At 40.6% G+C, this 17,131-nt stretch overlaps 1 protein-coding gene across 2 annotated transcripts in view; it reads left to right on the top strand.

The window, feature by feature from the left end:
- Positions 1–17,131, top strand: part of SAMD3 (sterile alpha motif domain containing 3) — a 65,620-nt gene that overhangs the window by 29,111 nt on the left and 19,378 nt on the right. For both annotated transcript variants that reach the window (XM_050786370.1, XM_050786371.1), the window contains one exon: positions 3,961–4,128. In XM_050786370.1, coding sequence (XP_050642327.1) covers positions 3,961–4,128 — 168 coding nt within the window. The remainder of the gene's footprint in view (positions 1–3,960; positions 4,129–17,131) is intronic.

Below are 17,131 nucleotides of genomic sequence, written 5' to 3' on the forward strand. Positions count from 1 at the left end.
ACAGTGAGCCGAGATTGCACCATTGCACTCTAGCCTGGGGCACAAGAGCGAGACTTCATCTCCAAAAAAAAAAAAAAGAATAAGGACAATCTCTTATATAACCACAATACCATTTTTATACCCAAGAAAATTAGCAATAATTGCATAATATATACAATCCATATTCACATTTCTCCAATTTTTCAAAAATGTTTTAAAAACAATTTTTTGCCATGATATCTAATTGAGTATTATACATTGCATTGGTTATTATGTCTCTTTAATTTCTTTTTGCCTAGACAGTCTCTCCAAACCCTTTTTTATTTTTCCGCATATTTGCTTTTTAGACAAGTCTAGTCCAGTTGCCATGTAAGGTGGTCCACATTCTGCATTTGAATGTGCAAAGGTCTGCTGGTGATGCTGTGGACTGCTTCATATGTCACAACAGGAGGTCTGCAATTTCAGGGTCATTTTTTATTTCAGAGTGGTTGACAGAGAGCTGTCTTCATGTAGAACTTTCTACACCCTCTCTAGCTGGAAACGTGAAGGAGAGGGATGATTATTCTGTAACACAAATATTTCCTACTGAGTCTGCCTACCTGAGGCATCTGTGTAAGTAACTCACGGTGTCAGGCGTATAGCAGATGCTCAGTAAATACTCATTGATTGAATACTCATGTGGAAGATTGTATTTGATTTGTCCTTTTTCTGTTCCTATCAGACAGTTAATAAAGAGAGACAGGAGAGCCTAGAAAGAAGAAATTGGCAATTTAAAAATGTCCTAGTCGTTGATTGCTGTAATACCTCCCACCAGGTTCAGCATGTTTAGACACCCTTCAGAGCTGTAGGAAACACGTGGGAAAAAAAATGTACTGTACTTGCACTAGTTCATATTTCATGGCTAAGAAAAATACAAGCCGTTCTTTTTGTCTGTTCTGTTGTAAAACAGCAATGGTAAAGTCCAAGCTCGCAAGCATGCCTGTGGGAGGTGATAAGGCATCTCTGACTCATGCATACCCGGGAGCTTAATCAGTGCTGCAGCCGTACTCCAGCCCTCAACCACTGCCTTTCTTACTAGGGCTGTTGAAGGACTTTACAAACAGCACTTGAGTTTACAGATATCTTCAATGAGTAACTACTCACTTGAGTCTCCCAAAAAGCCAGTGCACTTAATAGGACATATCTTATTTTTCTGTTTTATAGTTGAAGAAACTGAAATTAAGAGGGGTTACTTGGCTAATATGTATTCAGGCTAGCTACTTGGACCTGCAGTCTTCCCAACTTAGGCTATGGTGCATTCAGGGATTACTCTTATTGGGACTTACAAACCATATAACCAGGAATAGCAAAATCTAAGTGCCAAACATTTGGCTAATGTTATTTTGGTGGCATCCCATTTGACCTGTGAAGAAATAGAGCTTAGAAAACATGCCCAAAGCCACTCAGTGACATACCACTCTCTCTCATGGCCAGGGCTCAGAGGGAAACACAGGCCTATATGCCTGCAAGGGTTTTTTTTTTTTTTTTCCTTGCCTGAACTCACTGTGGGGATCTATTCAAGCACATGACATTGCAGGGGAGATGAGCAGCAGAAGCAGTCCTAAGTCACTGACTTCAAGAAGGGTTGAGCCAGCTGGGTGTGGCAGCTCATGCTTGTAATCCCAGCACTTTGGGAGGCCGAGAAGGGTGGGTCACCTGAGGTCGGGAGTTTGAGACCAGCCTGACCAACACGGAGAAACCTCGTCTCTACTAAAAATACAAAAAATTAGCTGAGCGTGGTGGCGCATGTCTGTAATCCCAGCTACTCAGGAGGCTGAGGCAAGAGAATCGCTAGAGCCCAGGAAGTGGAGGTTACAGTGAGCCGAGATTGTGCCATTGCACTCCAGCCTGAGCAACAAGAGTGAAACTCTGTCTCAAAAAAATAAATAAATAAATAAAAGAAGAAGCAGCGTTGGGCCACCACTCATGCAGTGAGTTAGTTACCAGCTAAGCACTGCCAAGACTCAGAGTCTTGCTTCTGGTCTGTCCTGTTGACATCTGCATCTCCTGCTTCATAGAGTATTGACACAAGGTATCAAACATTTATAGTTTCCAGCATGCATGAAGCACTATGCTGGACTTGGTGGGCAAAGCAGGCATGAGCCTTTCTTTGTGTGCTTATAGCCTAGAGGGAGGGAGGGAGGGAGGGCGAGAGGGAAGGAAGGAAGGAAGGAAGAAAGGAAGGAAGGCAGGCAAAGGAAAATAAAAGAAAAAAAAAAAGAAGTAGAAATAAAAACAGACAAAGTGTCACATAGATGAGGGTAGATTACCACTGTGGTAAGTGCCAGTGAAGAAAGGGGAGCTCCAATGCCAAGCTGTTACAGAGGCCAGAGGAGGCTTCCATGAAGCACAGGCTGAGCTGAGACCTGAAGGCAAAGCAAGGGTCAACTACATACCAGCTAGGTGTGGGAAGAGAGGGATAAAGCTTTCCAGGCCCAAACTGAAGGCCCAGCAGTGGAAGAGATGTTGGCATATTGAGGAAGAAGTCCAGGGGTGCTTCCTAGGTGTTGTCCATGTCTCTGGTCTCACAAAAACTCCACATGCCAGATAGATCCTTCCAGAGCTCAAATCTGACCATTCACTCTCCCAACTCAACATGGCCTAGGAATACTTCCTATCCTGGCTGTTCTGATGAATTCTCTATAGAGCTTTAAAAAATACAGACATCTGGGCTCCATTCCCATCTCCCGAACCAGCATCTGTGTAGTCTCGAGCAGTAGCAAGCAGCAGCATCGCATGGGAACTTGGAAGAAAAGGACACTCTCAGCCTACCCCTGACCTCAAAATCAGAGACGCTGAGAGTGGGGCTCAGCAAACTGTGCTCTAACAGGTCCTCCAGGAATTGATTCAGGCTAAATTTTGAGAACCATTGCTTTAGAGGAAAGACCAAGGGCAAAAGTTGCTATGAGGTACTAATATAGCCTGTCTACAGAGACAGATTTAAGATCTGGTTCAGGATTACACTGAGGCTCCTTAATGGGGTGACCATGGCCCTTGATGATTGGGCTGGCTCCTCTCTCCCACCTTACTTTTTACCCCATCCTCTATCATTCCCTCATCTCGAGCTCTGTGCTCCAGCCTCTCAAAACTCTTGGTAGTTCTCCAAAGGGCACTAGCTCTCCCTCCATTCCATTGCACATGCAGCTTCATCCTCCTGGAACTTCTGTGCATCCACCCAACCGGCATTCCCTGATGCTATCCCCATCCCTTCATGCAGTTACCTGACCCTAAGACCTAAGCCTCAGTTTCGATTCAAGAACTTCCTACAGGAAGGCTTTTATGATCTCCTAACACAATGTAAATGAATGATGTATCTTCCCCTATTATAATAGTTTTCACTCTATATTAAAATCACTCATCCCTCTGCTACACTGAAAGTGAGGTCCACCTACACCCTTCTGCCTCCCAGAGTGGGGACTTGGTCTTTGTGTTTGAAACAGTAGAGGCGCCACAGATACTTAGGGAGTGCATGCCAATAGTACTCACCAAAACAAATTTCAAAAGGTGACAGAAAATTATTTTTAAAGAAAATGCATCAATCCATAAGCCACTATCAGGTCTTTTCTAGAACCCACTAGAAAAATGGAGTTGGTTGTGGAGACAGCAGAGTCTAGCGGAAAGTATCACTTTTGGGAATTAGAAAATCTAGTTCAAGAACCGATATATTTACTCAATAACCATATGACACTGGGGAAAGATTTCTATTTCTGTGACTTTGTCTTCTTACCTATAACTTAGGGCTTATAATTTCTGTAGCAGTGTCACAAGATTGCTGTGAGGGTAAAAGGAAGGATAGATAAATATTATTTCTATTACTATGATGTGAAAATAATTTCAAGCCCAAAGATGATAGGTATGTGTTGTTGTTGTATAGGTGTATTTTTTATATAGGATTATCTCAATCTCCTTGAAGATTAACTAGCCTGTTGTGTTATTTTACAGTTTTTATGGAAACGAGCCCTCAAAGATCGCTTTAAATATGTTCGAAGACCCATAGAAGATGATGAGCAAGTGATTAGAAATAAGTGTAAATTTGGACACCGAAGAGGCCAGAAAAGGAAATCTCTTGCTGATATAAGATTTGATGAAATTAAACTTGTCCAGATAAAAGTAAGATTGAATTCATAAATGTTCTGATGACTTGATGGATTGATATATTGATTAAGGAATAATAAATACTACCGTTTAAAATAATTAAAACAAAATGAGATAACTTTTTAAAATTTGAAGTATAGTCAAGAACCAAGAAAGTCTGTTTTGCATGGCTAACAATGAGCATGGTATTTCCAAGAAAAGAATTCCCAAAGCAATTACTGAACATCTCATGTCCAGTTTTTTTTTTACAACCTTCAAAAACGTGGAAAAACCCTTAAGTTCCGAGTCCTTGAATGATTTTTTTTTTCTCTTATCCTAAAATGCATCTTATGTTCTTGATGCTCTTATTGCTACAGGAAGTTTTTTAATACTCACATTGTCTGACTTAGGTAGCCTCCGGTCTCCAGGTTTCAGGAAAGAAATAACCCACATGCATGGATACAAAACTCCATCATGGCCTTCCCTTCCCTGCTGGTCCTGAAGCCTTTCCACCCAACCCAGAAGTGGCTGTCGGGAGCTCCAGGCTGAGGGTCCCTGGGAGGGCCTGGAGATTCTTCCCTCAGCAGCTGGGAGGTCACGGGAATTCCAGTTGTCTGAGATCCTGTACATATTCCTTTTCTACCTCAGAGCACCGAAATATCCTCAGAAACAAAAATTTCCCCTGCTATCAAAGTAGATTGAACTCTTTAAGAAGGATGTCTGAATTACCAAATATGAAAGTGAAATCTCTTATCTTCCCAATTCTGTTTCTATCTTAACCCCGCATGAATATGTAAATCCTAACTCTTCACCACAAACATGTTTATATTAGTGAATGTACTTGGTGTAAATATTCTATTTTCTTTTTCATCTGGTGTATTTATTTGACAATAAAAGGGCAAATCACTGAGTCACCTCAGTTTTATTAGTGCTAGTTATAAGATCCATAGGATAGGAATATTTTAAATATATTTTGTAAACCACTCATCCCAGCATCATGCATAATGCAAAACTTGGATGAAAGTATGTACTTTAAATATCTTATTCTAATTTTCAGTGAGGCTTTCAAAATGATAGGTCAGTTAAGATAACACAATTCTATAACTGTTCTTTGACAAAAAGACAAGACAGCTGAAAGGTGCCCTAAATTTAGTAGTGAAACTTTTTAGAAACTTTGCAAAATTCTAATTACAAACTAAAATTATAAGATAGAATCATATTTATTTTGAAATATTTTATGTTCTTAAAAATCACTTTGTGAGAGGGACCCAGATGGCCGAATAGGAGCAGCTCTGGTCTGCAGCTAGCTCCCAGACAGACCAATGCAGAAGGTGGGTAATTTCTGCATTTCCAACTGAGGTACCCAGTTCGTCTCATTGGAACTGGTTAGGCAATGGGTCCAACGCACAGGGGGCGAACAGAAGCAGGGTGAGGCATTGCTTCACCTGGGAAGTGCAAGGAGCCGAGGACCTCCTTCCCCGGGCCAAAGGAAGCCATGAGACACTGTGCTACCTGGCTGGGTTACTACACTTTTCCCATAGTTTTTGCAGTCTGCAGATCAGGAGATTCCCTCGTATGCCTACACCACCAGGGCCCTGGGTTTCAAGCACAAAACTGGGTGGCTGTTTGGGCAGACACTGAGCTAGCTGCAGGAGGATTTTTTCATACCCCAGTGGCGCCTGGAACCCCAGTGAGACAGAACTGTTCAGTCCCCTGGAAAAGGGGCTGAAGCCAGGGAGCCAAGTGGTCTTGCTCAGTGGGTCCCACTCCCATGGAGCCCAGCAAGCTAAGAACCATGGACTTGAAATTCTCACTGCCAGCACAGCAGTCTGAAGTTGACCTGGGACAGTCGAGCTTGGTGGGGGGAGCGTCATCCGCCATTACTGAGGCTTTAGTAGGCAGTTTTCCCCTGACAGTGCTAAGGAGGCTGGGAGGTCTGGGCTGGGCACGGCAAAGTGGCTGTGGCCAGACTGCTTCTCTAGATTCCTCCTCACCGGGCAGGGAATCTCTGAAGGAAAGGTAACATCCAAGCCAGGGGCTTACAGACATAACCCCCATCTCCATGGGACAGAGCACCTGGGGGAAGGGGCAGCTATGGGCACAGCTTCAGTGGATTTAATCCTTCCTGCCTGCTGGCTCTGAAGAAAGCAGCTGATTCCTACAAGAGGGATTCTCCCAGCACAGCTCACCAGCTCTGCTAAGGGACAGACTGCCTCCTCAAGTGGGTCCCTGACCCCCGTGCCTCCTGACTGGGAAAGTCCTGCCAACAGGGGTTGACAGACACCTCATACAGGAGAGCTCTGGTTGGCATCTGGCCAGTGCCCCTCTGGGACGAAGCTTCCAGAGGAAGGAATAGGCAGTGATCTTTGCTGCTCTGCAGCCGCCACTGGTGATACCCAGGCAAATAGGATCTGGAGTGGACCTCCAGCAAACTGTAGCAGACCTACAGAAGAAGGGCCTGTTAGAAGAAAAACTAACAAACAGAAAGCAACAACATCAACGTCAACATAAAGGACTCCCACACAAAAACCCCATCCAAAGGTCATCAGCCTCAAAGATCAAAGGTAGATAAATCCACGAAGATGAGGAAAAACCAGTGCAAAAACACTGAAAATTCCAAAAATCATAATTCTTCTTCTCCTCCAAATGATAGCAACTTCTTTCCAACAAAGGCACACAACTGGACAGAAGATGACATTGATGACAGCTTCAGAAGGTGGGTAATAACATACTCATCTGAGCTAAAGGAGCATGTTCTAACCCAGTGCACAGAAGCTAAGAAACTTGATAAAAGGTGGTCGGGCGCGGTGGCTCAAGCCTGTAATCCCAGCACTTTGGGAGGCCGAGGCAGGTGGATCACGAGGTCAGGAGATCGAGACTATCCTGGCTAACATGGTGAAACCCCGTCTCTACTAAAAATACAAAAAACTAGCCGGGCGTGGTGGGGGGCGCCTGTAGTCTCAGCTACTTGGGAGGCTGAGGCGGGAGAATGGCGTGAACCCGGGAGGCGGAGCTTGCAGTGAGCCAAGATCACGCCACTGCACTCCAGCCTGGGAGACACAGCGAGACTCCGTCTCAAAAAAAAAAAAAAAAAGAAACTTGATAAAAGGTTACAGGAACTGCTAACTAGAATAATCATTTTAGAGAGGAACATAAATGGCCTGATGGAGCTGAAAAACAAAGCACGAGAACTTCGTCAAGTATACATCAAGTATTGATAGTGGAATCGATCAAGTGGAAGAAAGGATATCAAAGATTGAAGATCAACTTACTGAAATAAGGCATGAAGAAAAGATTAGAGAAAAAAGAATGAAAATGAATGAACAAAGCCTCCAAGAAATATGGAACTACATGAAAAGCGCAAACATACGATTGATTGGTGTACCTGAAAGTGACAAAGAGAATGGAACCAAGGTGGAAAACACACTTCTGGATATTATCCAGGAGAACTTCCCTAACCTAGCAAGACAGGCCAACATGCAAATTCAGGAAATACAGAGAAAACCACTAAGATACCCCTCAAGAAGAGCAACCCAAAACACATTGTTGTCAGACTCACCAGGGTTGAAATGAAGGAAAAAATGTTAAGGGCAGCCAGAGAGAAAGGTCAGGTTACCCACAAAGGGAAGCCCATTAGACTAACAGTAGATTTCTCTGCAGAAATCCTACAAGCCAGAAGAGAGTGGGGGCCAATATCCAACATTATTAAAGAAAAGAATTTTCAACCCAAAATTTCATATCCAGCCAAACTAAGCTTCATAAGTGGAGGAGAAATAAAATCCTTTACAGACAAGCAAATGCTGAGGGGTTTTGTCACCACTGGGCCTGCCTTACAAGAGCTCCTTAAGGAAGCACTAAAAATGGAAAGAAAAAACTGGTACCAGCCACTGCAAAAACAAACCAAAATATAAAGACCAATGACATGATAAAGAAACTGCATCAACTAATGGGCAAAATAACCAACTGGCATCATGATGACAGGATCAAATTCACACATAACAATATTAACCTTAAATGTAAATGGGCTAAATGACCCAATTAAAAGACACAGACTGGCAAACTGGATAAAGAGTCAAGACCCATCAGTATGCTATATTCGGGAGATCCATCTCATGTGCAAATACATACATAGGCTCAAAACAAAGGGATAGGGGAATATTTACCAAGCAAATAGAAAGCAAAAAAGAGCACGGGTCACAATCCTAGTCTCTGATAAAACAGACTTTATGCCAACACAGATCAAAAAAGACAAAGAAGGACATTACATAATGGTAAAGGGATAAATGCAACAAGAAGAGCTAACTATCCTAAATATATATGCACCTAATACAAGAGCACCCAGATTCATAAAACAAGTTCTTGGAGACCTGCAAAGAGATGTAGACTCCCACACAATAATAGTAGGAGACTTTAACACCCTACTGTCAATAATAGACAGATCAACGAGTCAGAAAATTAACAAGGATATTCAGGACTTGAACTCAGCGCTGGACCAAGTGGACGTAATAGATATCTGCAGAACTCTCCACCCCAAATCAACAGAACATACATTCTTCTCAGTGCCACACAACACATATTCTAAAATTTATCACATAATTGGAAGTAAAACTTTCCTCAGCAAATGCAAAAGAATGGAAATAATAGTCTTTCAGACCACAGTGCAATCAAATTAGAACTCAGGATTAAGAAACTCACTAAAAACTCACTGTACAACTACATGGAAATTGAACAGCCTGCTTCTGAATGACTACTGGGTAAATAATGAAATGAAGACAGGAACAAAGATGTTCTTTGAAACCGGTGAGAACAAAGACACAATGTACCAGAAGATTTCAGGCAAATATTCCTGACAAACAACAATGCAAAAATCTTCAATAAAATACTGGCAAACTGAATCCAGCAGCACATCAAAAAGTTTATCCACCACAATCAAGTCAGCTTTATCGCTGGTATGCAAGACTGGTTCAACATATGCAAATCAATACACATAATCCATTACATAAACAGAACCAATGACAAAAACCACATGGCTATCTCAATAGATGCAGAAAAGACCTTCAATAAAATTCAACATCCCTTGATGCTAAAAACTCGCAATAAACTAGGTATTGATGGAACATATCTCAAAATAATAAGAGCTATTTATGACAAACCCATAACCAACATCACACTGAATGGGCAAAAGCTGGAAGCATTCCCTTTGAAAACCGGCACAAGACAAGGATACCCTCTCTCACCACTCTTATTCAAGATGGTATTGGAAGTTCTGGCCTGAGCAGTCAGGCAAGAGAAGGAAATAAAGAGTATTCAAATAGGACGAGAGGAAGTCAAATTGTCTCTGTTTGCAGATGACATGATTGTATATTTAGAAAATCCCATCATCTCAGCCCAAAATCTCCTTAAGCTGATAAGCAACTTCAGCAAGTTCTCAGGATACAAAATCAATGTGCAAAACCAACAAGCATTCCTATACACCAATAATAGACAGACAACCAAATCATGAGTGAACTCCCATTCACAATTGTTGCAAAGAGAATAAAATACCTAGGAATACAACTTACAAGAGACATGAAGGACCTCTTCAAGAAGAACTACAAACCACTGCTCAAGAAATAAGAGAGGACACGAAGGAAAGGAAAGACGTTCCATGCTCATGGATAGGAAGAATCAATATCGTAAAAACGGCCATACTGCCTAAAGTAATTAATAGATTCAATGCTATTCCCATCAAACTACCAGTATTTACAATAGCAAAGACTTGGAACCAACCCAAATGTCATCAATGATAGACTGGATAAAGAAAATGTGGCACATATACACCATGGAATACTATGCAGCCATAAAAAAGAATGAGTTCATGTCCTTTGCAGGGACATGGATGAAGCTGGAAGCCATCATTCTCAGCAAACTAACACAGAAACAGGAAACCAAACACACCGTGTGTTCTAATTAGTAAGTTGGAATTGAACAATGAGAACACATGGACACAGGGAGGGGAGCATCACACACCAGGGCCTGCTGGGGGTGGGGGACAAGGGGAGGGAGAGCATGAGGACAATTACCTAATACATGTGGGTCTTATAACCTAGATGACAGGTTGATAGATGCAGCAAACCACTGTGGTACATATATACCTATGTAACAAACCTGCACTTTCTGCACATGTATCCCAAAACTTAAAATGAAATAAAATAAAAATCACTTTGTAAAATAACAGCATTACATTATGCATAAGTTGCTTTCCTCAAACATTTGATTTTCAGTAAAATAAAGGTGGAGTTCCTTTCAATTCAGTTTTCCCTCTTTTTCTATGAGGTATTCCCCACCAAAATTCAATGGAATTGATGAATGGTAAAATCAATTGTCCCCAGCCTTAGAACTCAAGGGTCAGTCCGTGGGATCAGAGGTCACACCCCTGGACACGAGTCTAAATGCAAACCCCCCTCTTGTGTTGACACATCATCTTTGAACCAGCTTGTACACTCACACTTTCTGTCCCTTCTTCATGGAACTACACTCTTCGTGGTTTTTCCTTTCTAGCCCCCAAGACATGCTTGAATCCTAAGATGAACCCTGCTGTGGTCAATCCAGGGCCCTTTGCTACAAAATGAACAGAAAATTGAATGTATTGAGGTTAGCAGTTAAAGGGCAACGGAATTTAGTTTTGACCTTCCTGCCAGCTAAGACTAAAAAAAAAAAAGATGATAGGGTGGTCATTGTTGACATCTGCAGAGGCAACATTTTTGCTGGCAAACAAATCTAATTGGTAAGGATTTAACTTTTCTCCCCCTTACAAATAGTGCAAATTGCTGATTCTTTGAAGACTATAGCCTCTCCGTTTATGCTCTCACGTCTGTAAAGCAAAAAGGTTTAAAGGTTGTGAAAACTATTGATAGTGGAATATTACAGAAACACTCTGTCTCTGTATTTTGTATGCTACATGGGGATTAAGCAAATGTACAAACGCTAAGAAGTGTGTTTATTGGGGGGGGCTCCATCCTTTGAATTTATCTCATATAATTTTATTTTTCAGAGTGATTACCAACATTATTTTTAATCTCTGGTTTGAAGTTCTTCCGTTGATAGCTCCTTTGTAATGTCTTTAAGATTGCTGAGCCAGGCACGGTGGCTCACGTCTGTAATCCCAGCACTTTGGGAGACTGAGACGGGAGGATTACTTGAGTCCATGTGTCGTATATATTGAAAGCAGCCTGGGCAGCACAGTGAGACTCCCTCTCTACAAAAACTAAACAAAATTAGCCAGGGGTGGTGGCATGTGCCTGTAAGTCCCAGCTACTCGTGAGGCTGAGGTGCGAGAACTGCTTGAGCCGGGAGGTTGAGGCTTCAGTGAGCTGAGAATGCACCACTGCACTCTAGCCTGGGAGACAGAGCCAGACCCTGTCTCAAGGAAAAAAAAAAAAAAAGATTTTTGAACATTAAAAATGTTTTAAGACACACTTGGGTAACTCTCATGTTTTAAAATTTTTTAACTGGGCATAATATTTTTATAACACAGAAAAAAATTATTTCCTATGCTGCAGAGATGGAAAATGTTGATGCAGGCAAGATACAGGGGTCTGGCCATTCACTCAAAGGCAAGAAAGTGGGTGTGGCTAAACTGGAGGAAGATCTTGGGAAGGGGTAAATAAAGGAAGAGATTTTCTTTTGTTTTGCTTAATTTTGTTTCTGTTCTTTTTTCTTTGGTTGTCTGATGGAATTTACCAAAGAATTGAAGGTAGACGTCTCAATGAAAGAAGGCAGATTTTTTTTTTTTTTTTTTTGAGACAGTGTTTCACTCTTGTTGCCCAGGCTAGAGTGCAATGGCGTGATCTCAGCTCACTGCAACCCCCGCCTCCCAGGTTCAAGAGATTCTCCTGCCTTAGCCTCCTGAGTAGCTGGGATTACAGGTATGCACCACCACGTCCAGCTAATTTTTTGTATTTTTAGTAAAGATGGGGTTTTGCCATGTTGGGCAGGCTGGTCTCGAACTCCTGACCTCAGGTGAGCTGCCCACCTTGGCCTCCCAAAGTGCTGGGATTACAGGCGTGAGGCACTGTGCCCGGCCAGGGTGGATTTCTTAGTCCCATCACATGGGCTTCCACAGGTAGACCAGAGCTGCAGAACTTGTGCAGGTCTGAGCAGAGGGGGCAGATCTTTTGTCCCTAACCCTCCACCCACTGCATTCTCCTATGCCATTTTAGCTCTGCTTAAGCTATGTTCTTTGGCTGCAAAACTTGAAGCATCTGCAATGCCCAAGCACCACCTGTGAGTCAATACACCTGAGTTCCTCATGTCCCACTGCTAGAAAGACTTATCATCGTGTTAGATAGATATCTTTGCTTGTCAGAATCCCACATTGTGTTCCCAGACCAGTCTTGCAAAATGCTGAGTATTTTGCAATGCTTAAAAATGCATTTCCAATCTCAGTACCTCATGTGGCTACATGTATGGTTGTGCAGTCAATGCAGCAGCTGTGCCATCTCTTCTTATGCATCTTTTAGTTTTAGGTCCAGAGAGTGTATAGCCCCATGAATTGATAAATCGGCTTTCTTTTCTTAAGTGTCTTTTACTGTACCTCATCGTGTATTTATGAACAGATATAATTAGATTCTCAAAACAGTACACTTAACTGAGTAATTTCATAAGTTGCTGACAGTCTCTTGTTAAAATGATGAAAATGTTGGATTTAAAAGCTTAGAGGAATTGTGTGGAACTGCATGGCAAAGTAAGATTGTACTTTATACAGTAGTTTTTTTTTTTTTTTTTTGTCATAATCCTTAAGTGTTAAAGTTGAATGAATCAAACTCCTTACTTCATGGCACATTATCACTGTTGCCCTGTGCTGGATCTTTCTCTGGTTTTATTATTCCTTTCTGTCCCCATTTCTATCTGCCTTTCTCCACACTTCTGACTGTAGGGAACCATTTTAAAGCGTTTCGTATGTATTTTTTGTTTGTTTGTAAATGTTCCAGAATGTGTTCTGTCTTTTGGGATTCATGTGTATTTGATTTAACATAAATGGAGATTCTTTACCTCATTCAATTTCACCTTTTAAACTGACACTCTTTTAAAGATTCATTTGTGTATATTTCAAGTCCATTGATTTTAACCATTATAGAGTACTCTTGCCTCAAGTCCTGTTCCCACTACAAATTGCACCGCAGAGAACACTGTTATACATACCTGGTTATGAAGCTGTGTGTCCTTTCTTTGGGTTGCACATCCAGAAGTGGAACTGATGGGGCTCAAGACACGTGTGTACTTAATTTGACCAGTTGCTCTTCAAAAGGACTTTGCTAATCTCACTCCCACACCAGTGCAGATCCCTGTATTCCAGCCAACGCTTACCATTATCTAGCCTTCAAAATGCTGCCAAGACTAATAGGTATAAAGTATAATTTCATTCTTGTTGTGATTTACATTTCCATGGATTACTGAGTCTGGGCATCTCTTCACGTGTGTGTTAGCCTTTTGCATCTCTTCTAGAAAATTACCTCTTTAGATCCATTGCCTGTTTTCGAATGGGTTTGCATCTTTTTCTTGTTGATTTGTAGACTGCAGTCTTTCCCATGCCCCAAGTCACAAAGTTTCTCCCTTATTCTTTCTTCCATTATGTTTGTAATTTTAACTTTCATGTTTAAATCTTTAAGTCATCTGCAGTTCATCTTTGATAGACCAATGGAATAAGAAAGAATGCCCAGAATACACCCATGTCTATTTGGGAACTTAATGCACAATAAAAGTGGCACCATAAACCCATGAAGAAAATGGGCTGTTTTGTAACTGGTGTTGAGAAAGTGGTTCATTATATGGAGAACAGCATATACAGCCTGTTCTTAAGCCATTGTATATTGCATTTTCCACTAGTGTTTATTACTTAGTACCACTTAGTGTAGAGACATTTTTTGTTGCCCAGTGGAGGATATGCTGTGCCAGGGGAGTCCCTCAGTGGAGAAGATTCTGTGTGGGTTCATCCTCATTTTCAGAAGAAGGAGAAGAGGGAGTCCTCTTAAACCATCCCCCAGGACCCCCTTGTAGCATCTGCCCTCTCACAGAATGACATCCTGGGCTGTGGTGCCACAAATGGAGGGAGTGTTGAACCAAAAGAAGGTTCTGAGCATCGGCCAGCACAGGGAGCACCAGGACAAGCTCTGCCTAGCTCTTGGGGGAGTATCCTGCTGTAACTGGATGGAGATGGACTGGTGGAAGGATCCTGCTCTTACTATCCTGACCTTAGGATGAAGGAGGTCGTATCTGGTCTACATGGGGCATGGGACCTTGGATCCCCACGTCATCACAGCTTGATGTTGCTCCTTTCCTTGGGGATCTCTTCATCAAAAAAATTCCCTGGTGGTCCTCTTGGCCTCTGTCAAATGCCCCATTTGAAGCATCAGGATGTAAACATACTTACCGAAATGCTTAACTTCTTAATACTTTCTTGACTAATGCATGCATTTTCTTTTCTTAATTACTAAAGTTTCTTTCAGCCAGTAGAGCTATCAGACTATTATCATAAACTTTTTGGCCATGAAAAAAAAAGCTGACATTGATAATAGCCAGCGATTCTTTAAAAATTTTCTGAAAAAAATTTTGACTTGTACTGTATAGGTGTCTAGCTCTTTACATTTATGGCTGATCTTTTCAACTACTTTGAAAAGTTTCTTCTCTGTCTTTATGGGGTAAATTCACTCTAAATTTGATATTTGGTGAAAATAATTTTGTTTTCTTGAAGCAGAATACAAAGGATGTAAATACCATTTACATCTCAGTTGGAGCTTTTGCTTATCTCTTTCTGTGTTTTTTGTTTGTTTTTGTTTTGCTTTGTTTTGTTTTCTAACTGCAATGGAGTTTTCTTGATTTGGAGGCTTTTAATGTTACGTGGGTGGATAGATTATTTTATCTTTGTCAGTTAGTTTAGTCTACATTTGGTTTCTATTTTGCTTTAAGAGTTTTAAATAAGTAACTTAGTCCTATTAGTTTCTTCAAAATTTCTTTTAATGTCATCTGCTGAGAGGTCTACATTTTATGATGTATTCATTACTTCTGATTTCAAGTTCCTACAATGTATGTTGTCTTCTCCAGAAACAACAGTTGTTTGAGGTTTTTAGCTTCTTGTTTATCATATTTCTAGTAGTTTTATTTATCATTGAAAGTGAAGTATTGAAGTCTCCAACTATAATTCTGGAATTGTCTATTTTTCTTTTCAGTTCTGTCAGTTTTTGTCTCATGGTTTTGGGGGCTCTGGTGTTAGGTGTATATAAGTTTATAATTGCTATATCTTCCTGATGTAACCCTCCTGGCCCTGTTACTTACCAGTGTAACCAATTCTTTCCCTTTGTACAATCAGCAGGATTGTACTTCTCCACCCCCTTGAAGTTAGGTGTGGTCACAAGGCTGACCAATGAAATGTGAGCAGATGTGACATGCGCGTTAAAGATCCAGCATACAATTCCTCATTTACCTCTTTTTTCAGTGACAATTGACAACATTCTAGATGATGGAGCCATGTCCTTGGGTAAGGAGGATTAGGAGCAGGGCCCCAAGATGGGCATGTCACATGTGTGATAAACTTTTGTCACTATAAGGTGTGGGGATTGTCAGGTGCAGCAGCGTAATCTTGCCTGTTGCAGATAATACCAGGGACTCCAAACACACTATGTCAAGCATTGGATCCACTTCTCTGTGATTCTCCTGTGCCTGTGCTGGCTTCATGAAGCAATGAAGGCATTTTTTGAGGATCAGGCTAGTCCTGCCATCCTCCCTTGTGAGTTTACAATCTATGTCCTTGTACCATCTTTAGCATGGGGAAATATATGAGAGTTATTGCCATTTGTTATAATAAGAACACTTAGAACATAGGGAAAAAATGATTTTGTTTTAAGTAAAAACACCTAATTTTCATTTTTACAGCTAATTTATTTGAAGGTTCTTTCTAGGCCCTCAGTACTAGGAATAGATTGTCTCTTTTGTGAATTTAATTTTAAGGACATTTCTCTAAGTCTGAAACATAGAGGAAAAAATACCTAACATTTTACCTCATTCTGATATGACATATTCTATCAAATATATACTGGAACAACATGGCAATTTCTTTAGAGAGGATAACTTGTGCCTCTTATTTTTTTTTTTAACCTACTTTATGTGTAGGATACTGATGCATGGATTTGATAAATGCTTTTAGGATGTTCTTGTATTCCATACTCTTCCACATATTTGCTAAATAAGTTAGTTAATTAACTACTAGGTGTTAAATTATTAACACTATACCTATAATTCATTAGTCTCTTAAAACATTTTATTTTCCTACTTATTGGGTACATATATACCCTATAGCTTTGAAAGCTATGAAATAGCTTTGTGTGTTAGATTTCTTTGGCTTAGAAATAAAATATAATTAAAGTTGTTCAAAAACTACCTAGTGAGTCAAATGTTAAGAATATTTACTAAGTTTCTTTGGATTTATCTTATGACAGTTACTGTTGCTTTTTTACTAGGCCTGACACATAATGATTTATTGTATAAATACTAATTATTTTATAGCCTTTTCCACAGATGTTTCTCTCATGATAGAAAATTGAACAAGACAGCAAAAGTTGAAGAAAAATCTTGACACTTAATTTCATTCTACATAGAGTGCAATTACTGTCATTAGCGGGTGGCATATTTACTAATACTGCAAAATTTTACAAGTAAGCTGCACACTTGGAAACATGGGGCAAGGTTGCGTAGGTGAAACTCTGCCTGCTGATTGACTGAGACACATGCCTGAATGCTAAGCTAAGCTACTGTTCAAGTTCCATAGGGGGTACATCATTTCCAAGTCAACACTTGATGACAATAGAATTGGAAATGAGGATGACTGGGATTTGGTATGAGGAAATCCCTAGTACCTAACACCACACTGTCCAATAGAAATATAATATGTGCTGCTTATGTAATTTTTAATTTTCTAGTAGCAGAAACTTTTAAAAAGTAAAAAAAGAGGCAAATGGAATTAATGTTAATAGTAGATTTAACTCACTATATGCAAAATATTATT

Source organism: Macaca thibetana, chromosome 4 (assembly GCF_024542745.1).
Source record: "Macaca thibetana thibetana isolate TM-01 chromosome 4, ASM2454274v1, whole genome shotgun sequence".
NCBI classification, from domain to species: domain Eukaryota; kingdom Metazoa; phylum Chordata; class Mammalia; order Primates; family Cercopithecidae; genus Macaca; species Macaca thibetana.